Source organism: Amblyraja radiata, chromosome 14, assembly GCF_010909765.2.
Source record: "Amblyraja radiata isolate CabotCenter1 chromosome 14, sAmbRad1.1.pri, whole genome shotgun sequence".
Lineage (NCBI taxonomy): Eukaryota > Metazoa > Chordata > Chondrichthyes > Rajiformes > Rajidae > Amblyraja > Amblyraja radiata.
In genome coordinates, this window is record NC_045969.1 from 17,446,806 (window position 1) to 17,462,680 (window position 15,875).

The following is a 15,875-nucleotide window of genomic DNA, read 5'->3' on the forward strand; positions in this document are numbered from 1 at the left end:
TTCAGGTCGAGACACTTCTTCAGACTGAGCAACTGCAGTTCCTTCCTACAAACTTGTACATCTTTGGAGAGGGTAAATATACAAACCAGGAGCCATATGACAGGGGTCACAGTGTAAGAATAAGGGGTAGGCCATTTAGGACTGAGATGAGGAAAAACGTTTTCACCCAGCGAGTAGTGAGTCTGTGGAATTCTCTGCCACAGAAGGCAATGGAGGCCAATTCACTGGGTGTTTTCAAGAGAGAGTTAGATTTAGCTCTTAGGGCTGAGGGAATTAAGGGATATGGCGAAAAAGCCAGTATGGGATACTGATTTTCGATGACCAACCACGATCATATTGAATGACGGTGCTGGCTCGAAGGGCCGAATGGTTTACTCCTGCACCTATTTTCTATGTTTCTATGCTGGAAAACTGATGTGTAACAGAGTGTGTTAGAAGTATTAGGCAGGTCAGGCAGTCCCTTGAAGGGAGGAAACTTGAGTTAATATTGCAGGTTGATAACTTGTCATCTTCTTCAGAGAGATCAGCTGCAGTTAACTACTCCTTCATCATTCACTCTTAGTCAGTGCCATGACATTTTGTGCCATTCAGTCTCTCTTCATCTCCATTCTATAATTGGCAATATCTTCAACCCTCACCCTTTTCTGTAATTTAAAACCTTTGAATTATAAAGGTTTCTGGCCCCAATGAAAATTATCAATGTGCACTTTTACTTTATTTTTATACCTACAGGTAGTACCTAACCCATTGAGTACTTCTAGCAGAAATAATCTGGAAAATAATAAGCACAAGGATATGGATAATTTGCAGGCAGATGAGATTAGTATATTTTGGCACTATATTTGGCAGATACATTGTTGGCCAAAGGGCCTGTTCCTGAGCTGTACTTTTCTATGTTCTGTGTTCGAGTCTGGAGCGTTATGAAGGCAGAAACAAGTGAAGGGGACTGGCAAGGTCTCTCTACCAACAGCTGGCATCTCTTAACGAGCTGAACAATTGTTTTCTGTGCCATAACGATTCTGAAATTTTGTTATGCAAGCAGAGCCCAGAATTAGCACCTGAGAGCCTATTGATGCCAGAGGAGATGTTCAAAAGCAAGGATGCTTGGTCCATAAGCAGGTGCACTGAGATGACATGGGAAAACATCCAAGTAAATTGGGCAGAGGAAAGTAAAGAATGGCCTACAGCGGTTGGAGAGAAGGGGTAGCAATCAACAAATGTTCTGGTTGGATATAGATGGCGGAAATTGGTGACAATAAAGGAGTAATGAAGGAGTAGGAAAAGGGAGAGGAATATTAAAATTATGAGTTGGGAGTGAAATAGATTGCAAGAGTTGCAGGATGGGTTGGGTAGATGGTGAGAGAATGTGATAAATAGGGAACGATACTTAAGGATGTAGATTTTGTTGATCACTACCAATAACAGTTGGGGAAAGGGGAAATAATCAACTGGGAATGAAAGGGAAGGGGTTCATCTTAAGAAAATGAAAGATAAAACAGTTATAGCTCTGAGATTAGTGGAATGTGTGAATCGTAGAGATACACAACATGGAACCAGGTCCTTCGGGCTCGTCCCACTTGCCTGCATTTGGCCCATATCCCTCAAAACATTTCCAATGTATTTTAAAAGCCATCATTGTATCCACTTTTATAACTTTCTCTGGCAACTAATTTCAGATATGGAGTATCCTCTGACTGAAAAAAGATGTTCCTCAGGTCCCTCTTAAATCTCTCACCTTAAGACAGTGCACTCTAGTTTTAAAATCCTCTATCCTGGGAAAAAGACTGAGCATTCACTTTATCCATGTCCTCTGTGATCATGTACGCCTCAATAAGGTGTACCTCAATAAGGCACTCTTCCTCCTCGGTTCCAACGAAAATAGTCCCAGCCTATCTAGTCTGTAATTCAAGCCTCAAGTCCAGGTAACATCCTGGTGATCCTCTTCTGCACTGTTTCTAACTTAAATACATCCTTCCTTCAACTGCGCATAGTACTCTAAATGTGGTCTCACCACGCAGCTTGAACACCTGTTGTACACAATACCTTACCCAAAATGGGCAAGCGTGCCAGGCGCTTTCTTCACCACCCTGACAACCTGATTCTCACCTTTCAGGGAGCCAAGCACCAGTTCACCCATATCTCTTATTTCTACAACATTCCCCAGTGGTCTGCTATTTACTGTGTATTTGGGTTGACATAACAATGTACAACAACTCATACTTGTGAGAGTTAAATTCCACTTGTCAAATGGAAGAGGCAAATTCCATTTGCCATTCCTTGGGCCACCTTCCCAACTGATTTACATACTGCTGTAAACCTCCTTCCAGTCGGATGAGATCCTTCCTTATTGTTATCTATCTATCTATCTATCTATCTATCTATCTATCTATCTTTATTACTAAAAGTCTGTTCTTGACCGGTTTTGGCCATCTGTGCTGCGATTTTAGAGAGAACGCCGCGACCTACGGCCGTCATTTTTGGCCACCTCGCTCAGAGCCCCCTTCCACCGCATGTGTGCCGAGGATTTTTCCCGTCGATTAAAAATGACAGAGATATTAATGTTTTTACAAAATTCCCCATTCTCTCTGCTGCCCCCGCTGGCGGCAGGGAGGAGGGACTATAAAACCAGGAAGTGGTGTGCCACACATTCTCTTCAAGATGGAGGAAGGCAGAGGGTCACGTCTCTCTGAGCTGTGAATAACACTGAACACATATCTACTCAAATGTAAGTGCCCTTAGTGGTTCTAAAATGCTTGCAGAATGTGTCTATTGGTTCTAAAGCTTGCAAAAAAAGTGTCTATTGGTTCTAAAGCTTGCAAAAAAAGTCTATTGGTTCTAAAGCTTGCAAAAAAATGTCTATTGGTTCTAAAGCTTGCAAAAAGTGTCTATTGGTTCTAAAACTTGCAAAAAATGTCCATTGGTTCTAATGCTTGCAAAAAAAATGTCCATTGGTTCTAAAGCTTGCAAAAAAATGTCCATTGGTTCTAAAGCTTGAAAAACGTGTCTCTATTGGTTCTAAAGCTTGCAAAAATATGTCTATAGGTTCTAAAGCTGGCAAAAATATGTCTATTGGTTCTAAAGCTTGCAAAAAAATGACTATTGGTTCTAAAGCTTGCCAAAAAATGTCTATTGGTTCTAAAATGCTTGCCAAAAAATGTCTATTGGTTCTAAAGCTTGCAAAAAATGTCTATTCGTTCTAAAGCTTGCAAAAAAATGTCTATTGGTTCTAAAGTTTGCAAAAAAAAGTCTATTTGTTCTAAAATGGTTCATACTAGCGCTCAAGAAAGCCCACAATGGTGGCTTGGGTGTGGCTTGAAGTTGAAAGACACCACTTACTGCAAATGGTGGCATGAAGGTGAAAGGCACTACTTACTGCAAATGGTGGATTGGTTGCTTTGACTTGAAGTTGAAAGGCACTATTACTGCGAATGGTGGCTTGGTTGCTTTGGCTTGAAGTTGAAAGGCACTACTTTATGCAAATGATGGCTTGGGTGTGGCTTGAAGTTGAAAGGCACTACTTACTGCAAATGGGGGGGAGTGGGTGCATTGGCTTGAAGTTGAAAGGCACTACTTACTGCAAATGGTTGCATGAAGTTGAAAGACACTACTTACTGCAAATAGTGGCTTGGGTGCTTTGGCTTGCAGTTGAAAGGCAGTACTTACTGCAAATGGTGGCTTGGGTGCAATGGCTTGAAGTTGAAAGGCACCACTTACTGCAAATGGTGGCTTGGGAGCTTTGAAGTTGAAAGGCACTACACTGCAAATGATGGCTTGGGTGTGGCTTGAAGTTGAAAGACACCACTTACTGCAAATGATGGCTTGGGTGTGGCTTGAAGTTGAAAGGCACTACTTACTGCAAATTATGGCTTGGGTGTGGCTTGGGTGCAATGGCTTGAAGTTGAAAGACACCACTTACTGCAAATGGTGGCATGAAGTTGAAAGGCACTACTTACTGCAAATGGTGGCTTGGGAGCTTTGACGAAGTTGAAAGGCACTACTTGCTGCAGATGGAGGCTTGGGAGCTTTGGCTTGAAGTTGAAAGGCACTATTACTGCGAATGGTGGCTTGGTTGCTTTGGCTTGAAGTTGAAAGGCACTACTTACTGCAAATGGTGGCTTGGGTGTGGCTTGAAGTTGAAAGGCACTACTTACTGCAGATGGTGACTTGGTTGCTTTGGCTTGAAGTTGAAAGGCACTACTTACTGCAAATTGTAGCTTGGGTGCTTTGGCATTAAGTTGAAAGGCATTGCAAATGGTGGCATGAAGTTGAAAGGCACTACTTACTGCAAGTGGTGGCTTTGGAGCTTTGGTTTGAAGTTGAAAGCCACTACTTACTGCAAATGGTGGCTTGGGAGCATTGGCTTGAAGTTGAAAGGCACTACTTACTACAAATGGTGGCTTGGTTGCTTTGGCTTGAAGTTGAAAGGCACTACTTACTGCAAATGGTGGCTTGGTTGCTTTGGCTTGAAGTTGAAAGGCACTACTGACTGCAAATGGTGGCTTGGTTGCTTTGGCTTGAAGTAGAAAAGGCACTTCTTACTGCTAATGGTGGTTTGGGTGTGGTTTGAAGTTGAAAGACACCACTTACTGCAAATGATGGCTTGGGTGTGGTTTGGAGTTGAAAGGCACTACTTACTGCAAATGGTGGCTTGGGTGTGGCTTGAAGTTGAAAGACACCACTTACTGCAACTGGTGGCATGAAGTTGAAAGGCACTACTTACTGCAAATGGTGGCGTGGGAGCTTTGACTTGAAGTTGAAAGGCACTACTTACTGCAAATGGTGGCTTGGTTGCTTTGGCTTGAAGTTGAAAGGCACTACTTACTACAAATGGTGGCTTGGGTGTGGCTTGAAGTTGAAAGACACCACTTACTGCAAATGATGGCTTGGGTGTGGCTTGAAGTTGAAAGGCACTACTTACTGCAAATGGTGGCTTGGGTGTGGCTTGGGTGCTTTGGCTTGAAGTTGAAAGGCACTACTTACTGCAAATGGTGGCTTGGGTGTGGCTTGAAGTTGAAAGGCACTACTTACTGCAGATGGTGGCTTGGGTGCAATGGCTTGAAGTTAAAATGCATTACTTACTGCAAATGGGGGTGTGGGAGCTTTGGCTTGAAGTTGAAAGGCACTACTTACTGCAAATGGTGGCTTGGGTGCTTTGGCTTTAAGTTGAAAGGCATTACTTACTGCAAATTGTAGCTTGGGTGCTTTGGCATTAAGTTGAAAGGCATTGCAAATGGTGGCATGAAGTTGAAAGGCACTACTTACTGCAAGTGGTGGCTTGGGAGCTTTGGTTTGAAGTTGAAAGCCACTACTTACTGCAAATGGTGGCTTGAAGCTTTGGCTTGAAGTAGAAAAGGCACTACTTACTGCAAATGGTGGCTTGGGTGCATTGGCTTGAAGTTGAAAGGCACTACTTACTGCAAATGGTGGCTTAGGTGCATTGGCTTGAAGTTGAAAGGCACTATTTACTGCTAATGGTGGCTTGGGTGTGGTTTGAAGTTGAAAGCCACTACTTACTGCAAATGGTGGCTTGGGTGCTTTGGCCTGAAGTTGAAAGGCACTGCAAATGGTGGCTTGGGTGCTTTGGCTTGAAGTTAAAAGGCACTACTGTAAATGCACTTACTTACTGTTTGCACTGTATATTGATTTTAGATAAAACGCTGCCACTTACGGCTGTGATTTTTGGCCATTTTACTCAGTCCCCCTCCGCTGAGCAGATGCAGAGAATTCTTCCCATCAATGAAAAATAAAAGTGTTATTAGTTTTTTTTTAAATGTTGAGAATCTCTCTCCTGTCAATCACTCCATGAAAGCCACAACTTTTCCGGTGGGGGGGGGGGTTTATAAAACCCGGAAATGTGGGTGTGGCTCAGTCTCTGCAAGATGGAGGAGGGAGAGGTCACGACTCGCTGTCTTTAGTGGCTTTGCACCCTACTTCAAATGGTATGAAACTGCACTTGAATTTGGTGGCCTTGCACCCTGCTAGAAGTGGTAAGAAACTGCACTTGAATTTGGTGGCCTTATACCCTGCCTGAAATAGAATTTCAAGGATTAGCCGTGAGTCAGCTACCAGCCCACCAGCCGTGAGTGAGTGAGTTGCCAGCACAACAAGCTTGATTGACTGAGACGCCAGCCCAAGAATCCATTTGGCGCACAATTTGCATACTAGCCCTCTGGAAACCAGTCCCTTCAGCCCACAACACCATACTAGCGCTCCAGAAAGCCCCCCCCCCCCCCCCAAATGGCCACCAATATTAGAATTGGTGGAGAGGTGGAATAATGCGTTGCATGACCAGCCCTCCTGTGTGATGCTGGGACCCAACGGGTCCCACTTAGTCTAGTATCACCTATTTTTATGTCATTGCAAATATACTAACAATGTTCACCAAATCATTAATTTAGATAATAAAGGACAGTGGGCATAGCACAACCCCTACACCACTTCATTGATTACAGGCCTCCGATCAGAAAAACAGCCCCCCACAACTACCCTTTGATTCCTTCCTCCCACCTAATTTTGAATCCAATTGGCTAGCTCAACTTGGATTCTATGGAGTCCAACCTTCCAGACCAGCATGGGACCTTATAAAAGACTGTGCTAAAGTACATGTAAACTTCCTCCACTGCCCTGCTCTCGCCAATCCTCTTTGTGACCTCTTCCAAATTCTCTATCAGATTCTTGAGACATGATTTTCCACGCACAAAGCTATGCTGACTATCACTAATCAGTCCATGCTCTCCAAATGCTGGTAAATCCTGAACCTAAGAATTGCCTTCAACAACTTTTCCTCCATTTAGGTCAGATTTCCCAGCCTGTAGTACCCTCACTTGTCCTTGCTGCCCTTCTTAAATAATGGTGCAACATTAACCACACTTCAGTCACCCAGAACTTCACCTGTGGCTGAAGATGATACAAATATCTCTGCAATTTCCTCCCAAGCTTTCCACAAGGTCTGAGGATGCATGTTGTCAGGCTCTAGAGATTTATCCATATTAATGCATTTTAAAACTGCCAATACTTCTTCTCTGGTAATTTGCATACGATCTAAAGCATCACAACTCATAAGCCTCAGTTCCTTAGTTGCCATGATCATCTCTTCAGTAGAAACGGGTAAGAAATACTCATTTAATATCTTCCTCATCTCTTGTGGTTCTACATAAAGACGGCCATATTAATCTTTAAGGGGACCTCTTCTTTCCCTAGCCATTCTTTCACTCTTAATAATAATATATCTATAAAAACTCCTAGGACTTTCTGTTACCTTATCTGCCAGATCTTTTTTTTGTCCTCTTTTTGCTCTTCTGTTTGCTCTCTTAAACATGCTCCTACTTTTCTTATTAGTTTTTTTTGTCATGCGGAAGGTCGCTATGCATATAACATTTCACGTGATGCTATGGGTTGCTGTACATCACTCTACCAGAGCACAACGTCACAAAAAAAGCACGGTTTCTTATTCCCATTTCACTTGACCCTGTCTGCCTAATTCTAACATATGTCCCCTTTATCCTGACCATAACCTCAACATCTCTTGTCAACTTGCCGGCCATGTTCTACACCCTAGCAAGAACCTGCTGCCCCTGTACTCTTGCTATCTCACTTTTGAAAGCCTCCCACTTGCCAGCCGTCTCCTTATCTGCAAACAGACTCTCCCAATCATCCCACTGCAAGCTCCCATCCACTGTCTTGAAAGTTGGCTTTGCCCTAATTTAGGCCCTTAACTTGTGGGTCAGTCCAACCTCCCCATAACTCCTTTAAAACTTATAGGCCAAAAGAAATAATAACTTCAATAGACAATAGGTGCAGGAGTAGGCCATTCGGCCATTCGAGCCAGCACCGCCATTCAATGTGATCATGGCTGATCATCCCCAATCAGTACCCCGTTCCTGCCTTCTCCCCATATCCCCTGACTCCTCCATCTTTAAGAGCCCTATCTAGCTCTCGCTTGAATTCCAATACCTAGTTACAGTTTTACATATGTGTATGTTTTTTGTCACCAGTGCCAATGAAGGAACATTGACTCACCTAAGTTTTAATTTAAAATTCCTGTCACCATTTTCTCACATCTGAGGTTTAATAGTTAAATCGTGGATCGTGCGTCAAACTGAAGCATAGTTTTGTCTGATGTATTTCAGATTATGTCATGTCCATGATAAAGATTAGAAATATAAATGTTATATACTACATCTTTTTATATACTAAATCCTTCCTCATTTATGATGCCACTTGTCAGGAACCATGTGTTAGTAAGGGGCAATACAGTATGTAAAATTTGATGTGCTTGAAAGATCACTGATGACTAACAATCCAATTCTAGGATGATTATAATCATGACTAACAAATTTAAGTATTCATTCTTTTATATTGACCAGATGAACTCAGTCTGCAGTCTCTGAAGTATGTCATCTTTGATTGGAATTGGCGAGATCAGAAGCTTAGGAGACTAATGGATATTCCAGAGGTACCTATAATTTACCAAATTAGCTATAACCTCGTGTTTCTGTAGAACTGTAAATAAAATACCAGATTTCAGTATGAACATTATTAAATAATTAATGCTTATTGAAAGTCTACTGCATCAAATGCCAATAAATATGTTCCAATTCATTATCTATAATTCATTTGAAAATGCAGGTCATGTTGTGTCTATACTTGTAATCAAATTTAACATCTGGTATAATGTCCTAATATGGATGTAATTATTGGCAAGAACAGGTCGCTATAGAATCATGTTTTGTTTCATTTTTTAAATTTTCATTGCAACAGCTAAATCTACCCATAGCACATAAAAATCATAAAGTGAGATATTCAAGATTTGCACTATGGATAATTCATATACTGGCAGGTTAAAAAGAGTCTTTGACAAGGCAAAACCAACCTAATGTGAACGTAATGTTAACAGAACATTATACAAAGGAAATCTTCCATTAGAATAACTGGTCAATAAAAATTAAGATCTGCAAAGGGGTGGGGCTCACAATCTTCTTGCCAGATTAAAGATGAGGTGACAATAACAATCTGCTGTGAAAATAAGAAGTAGGAGCAGAAATAGAGCCTCCCCCGTCGATCATTTAGATCATACTTCATCTGAAATTGTCCTCAGTTCCACTTTCTCGCCCATCTCCTTAAACCTCTTGAGTCCAAAAAACTGTCCTTCTCTGTCGATGGAGTGATTTACAGTCCTCTAAGAAAATAAACTATCCCTCAAATCCATTTTCAAAGCTGACCCCTTATTCTGAAATTAAGTCCCCTCATACTAAATTCCTCCATGTGACGAAATATCCTCTCAGCAACCTAACTTGTCATGCTCCTTCAGGATCTCATGTTTCAATGTGTTGACCTTCCAATTCTTCTAAACTCCAATCTGCTCAACCTGTGATCATAAGTTAGGCACTTTACCTTGTCTGCACCATCTCCAGTGTAATGCAAAGTGTGATGTGGATCTGGCTTAGACTTCAAGAGAGGTATCAGTAGAGCTACAGAAATGGAATCAGGTTGAAAATACTTGAATTAATGACAGTTTGTGGCATTTCTTTTTGGAGCCAAACCAATGTTAATCAACTTTCCAGTATACAACGGGGTTGGGTGGAGAAATGGCAGATAGAATTTAATCTTAGCAAATGTGAGGTATTGCAGTTTGTGAGGTTGAAAGTAAGGGGAAAGTATATAGTTAATGGCAAAACTCATAACAACATTGATGCATGGAAGGATCCTGGGGTCCCAAGCCTGTAGATCCCTGAAAGTGACTACACAAATATATAGAATGGCAAAGAAGTCCGATAGTATGCTTGCCTTCATTCGTCAAGGCATCGAGTATGAGTCAGGAAAGATTGTAGCTTTATAAAACTTTGGTGAGGCTGCATTTGGAGTATTATGAACAGTTTTGGTCACTCCATTATAGGAGGCATTGAAGAGGGTGCAGATGAGGTTTACCAGAACGATGTCTGCATTAGGGGCTATTAACTATTACGAGTGGTGGCACAAACTAGAATTATTTTCTCAGGAACATTGGAGTTTAAGGGGAGACATGATGGAATTATATAAAACTATGAGAGGTGTAGTTAGGGTAGAGAGTCAGATCATTTTTCCTAGGATGGAAAGGTCAAAGACTCGAAGGCATAGCTTTCAGGTCAGAGGGGCAAAGTTTAAAGAAGATGTGTGGGGCAAGATTTTTAAACAAAGAGTGGTGAATGCCTGGAACTTGTTGCCATGGATGGTAGTGGAGGCAGATATGATAGTGGCATTTAAGTGGCTTTTTGATAGGCACATGGGTATACAGGGAATAAAGGGATATGGGTCATATGCAGACAGAGGAGAATAACGGCATCATGTTCAGCATGGACATTGTGAGCTGAAGGGCCTGTTTCTGCATTGTACTATTCTATGTTCTATGTTAAACATTCCCTATATGTACCATTCCCCTTGGATGCATAGATATAATTTGAATTAACCTTTCATTGTATAATCAGTAATTCATTTTCTTAATGTGCGAAATGAACTGATTGTTTGCACTTCATTGACCATTACCTTCATCTTTAGAAGCTGATTATTTTCTGTATAAGATCAGAACCTTATACAATTAATGTCATTTTGAGCTAAATCGCATTCTTTATATTGTAGGTGAAAAAGGAAACATTGAAAATGCTGGAGACAAGTATCGTACCGGTCATTAAAAGTGGACCTGTGAAACTCGGCCTCTTCTGACATCATTTAATGATACCTCTTGGTTTGTTTTTGTTTAAAAACAGACAATATGACATTTGAAATATTAAGGTTTTCTCTCAATTCAGAATTTATTAAAACATAGAACATTCTTATTAACTTAGACACAAAATGCTGGAGTAACTCAGCGGGACAGTATGTTTCGGGTCTTGACCCGAATCGCTACCCATTCCTTCTCTCCAGCAATGCTGCCTGTCCCGCTGTGTTACTCCAGCATTTTGTGTCTATCTTCAGTTTAAACCAGTATCTGCAGTTCCTTCCTACACATTCTTAATAGCTTGTCTGATTTTATTTTATTTTTACTCTTTGTGAAGTGAATTTTTTTTATCTTGAACCTCTATTCTGATACAAACATTTTAAAATAATGGTTTGCTTTAAGTTCTGATGCTGGTTAAAATTAGTAATCAAAGTATTTCGAACCAGCTTCAATATAAGTATTCTTTGTTCAGTGTAAGTGATCAAAACAGTCAATTAACGTAATGGAGATTCCTGTTTGTATTGTTAAAATCTCGAACAGAAAACCATGGTGGTATTGTATTCACTTGTAAAACTCTAAAACATTAGACCTTCTTACATGAGGAAACTGTTATTTGGAAAATCAAAATGTTGTTTTCAAAAAGCTGTGACTTTCAATAAAGGATGGATCTGCTGTACCATTGGGGGCTCTCTGCTTTTGAAGACTAACACTGGAAAATCATGTGTTTTGCATGGTTATTGCATTTAAAAAATGTATCAATGGAAATTTCAGTTTTAAGCAATTTTGTTCATGTGAATACATAACTGAGCATTGGGATTTAAGTTTACATGTACTTGAATGGGAATAATACTCTTGGCTGAATGCAATGGTCAAAGGTGTGTTGTAATTATGAAATTGTACAGGCACAAATAATGTTTGTTGCACACCAATTCTGCCCTTGTCAATGAATTGAAAGACATTTTGCCTTCTCAGGTGCAGCTGGAGATTAATGTTGGATATTCTGGCTGCCATCATATTGCTATCATTGCCACTCACTCAACCTGTCTAAGTCACCTTGCATCCTCATACAATACAATACAATATTTATTGTCATTTGAACCTCAGTGATGCTCGAACGAAACTCTGTTTCTACAGCCATACAAACAAAAACGATTTCTACTAGACACACAAACAAATGTTTGGAGTCAAACATGTACAAGGTTAAAAAAGGCAAAGGAGTCTGGATATAAGCCAGTTGTAAACTTTTTAAGATGTTGTTTCCTGTTTGTCTTACGCCGTTAATCTCATATCTGCCAATAACTTATTAAGTCTCCTTGGCACTTTACCATAGCTTGGTCCTTATAACATCTCATATTTCTGCCAAAGAGTCATTAAATTGCATTCATTCTGTCTTCCACACCCAGTACTTCCTGACCTGCTGGCTTTCATCATCTTCTATTATTATTTCAGATTTTCAGTACAGGGTACTGCCAATATTTTTATATCACACTGTGTGGGGACCCAGAAGAGAAAGGCATCAAATAAAAGGGATAAAATGTTTTCTTTATTTTGTCATGGTTTAAAATATATCAGGATAACATTACCACCAAAGGACCCTTCCATTTATTTTTCGTCTTATTTTCTGAGGAAATATATCTCCTTTACATTTACTACTCTTGTCCACTGTTCAGAAGAACTGTTGTACACACCATGTATCTGAGCCCTTGGCTAAATCACAGTCAGCTATAGGTGGGGATAGCCCTGTTCATTTGGGACGACAGATGGCACAATGGGCTAAGTGTTCGGCTGGCGACCGGAAGGTGGCCGGTTCGAATCCCGCCTGGAGTGCATACTGTCGTTGTGTCCTTGGGCAAGACACTTCACCCACCTTTGCCTGTGTGTGAATGTGTGTGAGTGATTGGTGGTGGTCGGAGGGGCCGTAGGCGCAGAATGGCAGCCACGCTTCCGTCAGTCTGCCCCAGGGCAGCTGTGGCTACAGAAGTAGCTTACCACCACCGAGTGTGAGTGAGGAGTGAATGAATAATGCGATGTAAAGCGCCTTGAGTATTAGAAAGGCGCTATATAAATCCCATCCATTATTATTATTATTATTATTTAACTAGGATTGCCAAATTGGATTGAAAAATAAAAGCATGGAAGTGGGATGCTATTACAGTAATTGCATTGATATTAATGTTTAAATGCATTTTTAATTGTTTTTGTCTTTATCAGAAGGAAACAGTAAAGGTGACAGGATATTATGAATGGCACCTTGTCATTTTGGAGCTGAATACCAGTCAATAAATGTTCTTAATTCCAGACAACAGGACAAAGGAATGGTGCTAATTAAAGTGATCATCATCCTCTGCCAAAAACAGGGTCAGCGGGTCAGGCTGCATCTGTGTAGACATGGTATAGGACATATTGTAGTAGGGAGTGGGTGGGGGGGAGGGGGAGAACTGGAAGAGCGGTGAGGATGTGACAAAGCAGGCAAGTTCGCTCGTGTGTCAGACGATGTGTCGCTCGCTGTTGGCTTCTGTCGTCGTCCAACATGTTGACAGAATTGGTCGCCCGACGCGTCACAGAGTGCATCGTGTCGTCGTTTCCGGGGCTCGCCACAAGGAGGCTTCTGTCATGATCCCCAGCAGGCAAGTGACAGGTGGATACAGCTGAAGGGCTTCATTGGCAGATTGGTGGACAGACCCAGAGATGAAAAGGAGACAAAAGACTAAGACAAGGAGAGAAGAGGCATAAATTGTGAGGCTGGAGAAAGGGATAGAAACATAGAAACATAGAAAATAGGTGCAGGAGTAGGCCATTCGGCCCTTCGAGCCTGCACCGCCATTCGATATGATCATGGCTGATCATCCAACTCAGTATCCTGTACCTGCCTTCTCGCCATACCCCCTGATCCCTTTAGCCACAAGGGCCACATCTAACTCCCTCTTAAATATAGCCAATGAACTGGCCTCAACTACCTTCTGTGGCAGAGAGTTCCACAGATTCATCACTCTCTGGGTAAAATATGATTTTCTCATCTCAGTCCTAAAAGACTTACCTCTTATCCTTAAACTGTGACCCCTAGTTCTGGACTTCCCCAACATCGGGATGTAGGTGGATGGGGACAGGGGAGTGGGAGAAATCAGGTGTGCATCCTGATGGGGTCACAGGCAAGAGAGAGGGGATAAAAAAATAGAGGGATTGTTGTTTAATTTAAAGATACAATATGGAAACAGGCCTTTCAACCCAGAGTCGATGTTGACCATTGATCACCTGTTCACAGTTCAATGTTATCTCACTTTCGCATCCACTCCTTACACACTAGGGGAACTTTTACAGAGGCCAATGCACCTAGAGACACGCATGTCTTTTGGATGTGGGAGGAATCCGGCGCACCTGGAGGAAACCCACGCAGTTACAGGGAGAATGTGCAAATTCCACATCGACAGCACCCAAGGTCAGGATCGAACCTGAGTTTCTGGCGCTCTGAAGCAGCAACTCTACCAGCTGCACCACTCTACTGTCCTCAAAATGGAGAGTTTAGATAACTGGAGAATTGAATGTTCATACCGTTAGCTCATAAGCTACCCAAGCGAAATATGAGGTGCTGTTCTTCGAGTTTGCGTGTGGCCTCACGAATGTCTTCTAATCAACATCTTCATGCAGGTTGACTATTTCTGTTTGTTGCTGACACAATTCACATATTTCCTGAAGTTGTTTTGAGTTGCAGAACTCCGCAGGGAGTGGTGTGGCCACTGGTGAAGGCTGTACTGCAAGGCTCTGTATTAGATGAGGTAGAGTAATATGCATTTACTGCTGAATTCATCATGGATTGGAGAATAAGCAGAGGGCATTCAGAGGAGGGATGAAGAGGAATTGTAGGAGAGGTGAAGTCCTGACGTTTCATGTTGCAGGAGAAATTAATCTACATGAACATTTGCGAGAATCATTGTGTGAGATATTTGCACACAAATAAGGGCATTATCATTGAAATCGAACTTCTGCTGCAATGATGAGTGTACCTTAAAGCAGGGCAACGACTATTGCATTCGGCTGTTAATTTTTTTGCATCCAGCAAAAAAATCACAAATTTCTCCATTTATTTGGCTCTAAAGAAACTTGGTAATAAAATGACTTGAATGGCTTTGGCACTGAGTACGTGAATAATTTAACTTTGGGGAAGTTTAATCTCTGAAAGTGCCAGTTCAGCAGTCCAACATTTGTGCCCGGTTGGCAATGTTTTCACTGAAGCCAAAAATCTTTCAACAGCATGTGGCGGCATTATTCGCAAGCCCAAACCACACAACATAATTTTTCAGTAGATGGGCAAATATAAACGGCGCTGATTTGGATAGATCCCAAAAACAAGCTTGGGAATTGTGATGCCTAATTAACCCATTCCCACTGATTTATGTGTACTCGGCAAATTGACATTGTGATATTGGTTGCCAGTTTTATTTCAGTGTGCATCCGTCACATTAATACATTTTTAATGCATCGGGAAGGATTGGTTTCTACCTCATGCTCTGCGTGGAACATGCCTGGCCACATACCTCTAGTTAGAAATTCATCCTTCTACCTTCTGCCTCACTAGCTGGCTAACCTTGAATTAAATTAGTCAACTCACCTTGGATCCCATGTACCTTAACCTCCTGGTCCAGCCTGCTATGCAGGATGATGTCAAATGGCTTACATATTGCCAACATCCATTGCCGTGCCTTCGTCAATCTTCCTCAAAAAGACTTCATCAAATTGATGCACAAAGCCATGCTGATTGTGGATCAGCCGTGCCTGATCCGCCCATGCTTTTCCCAAAGTATACAAACCCTATCTCTGAGGATTTTCTCCAATCATTTCCTTGCGATTAATATAAGGCTCAATAGTCTATATTTTCCTTTCAGAAACGAAGGTTTGCAACCTGGCCAGGTAAAGCGGGAACAGCAAGAAGACATTGATGACATGCTAGCCCCTGATTTCATATTTGCAGAAAGACTGATATGGTGAGTCGTTGAGAGGATTGCCTAGTGGCACCATCTGTGTGTGGTACCACGTAGCTTTCAATGGTCTTCAACCAGATCAATGGACAGCTCCAGTTCAAGTGCCGGAGGAAATTGCACAGTACTTATGCTGTAATTAAGGGGAAGATTGTAGAAGAGCAATTCAATATCAGGTGTGTGTATAGATTGACAAAAGCTATGACTGT

The 15,875-nt window shown here is 41.6% G+C and overlaps 1 protein-coding gene across 4 annotated transcripts in view; it reads left to right on the forward strand.

Moving 5' to 3' along the window:
- Positions 1–11,369, forward strand: part of cmss1 (cms1 ribosomal small subunit homolog) — a 53,114-nt gene extending 41,745 nt beyond the window's left edge. For all 4 annotated transcript variants that reach the window (XM_033032639.1, XM_033032641.1, XM_033032642.1 and 1 more), the window contains 2 exons: positions 8,367–8,455; positions 10,615–11,369. In XM_033032639.1, the coding sequence (XP_032888530.1) occupies positions 8,367–8,455; positions 10,615–10,698 (173 nt within the window). In that variant the 3' untranslated portion in view covers positions 10,699–11,369. The remainder of the gene's footprint in view (positions 1–8,366; positions 8,456–10,614) is intronic.
- The last annotated feature ends 4,506 nt before the right edge of the window (positions 11,370–15,875 follow it).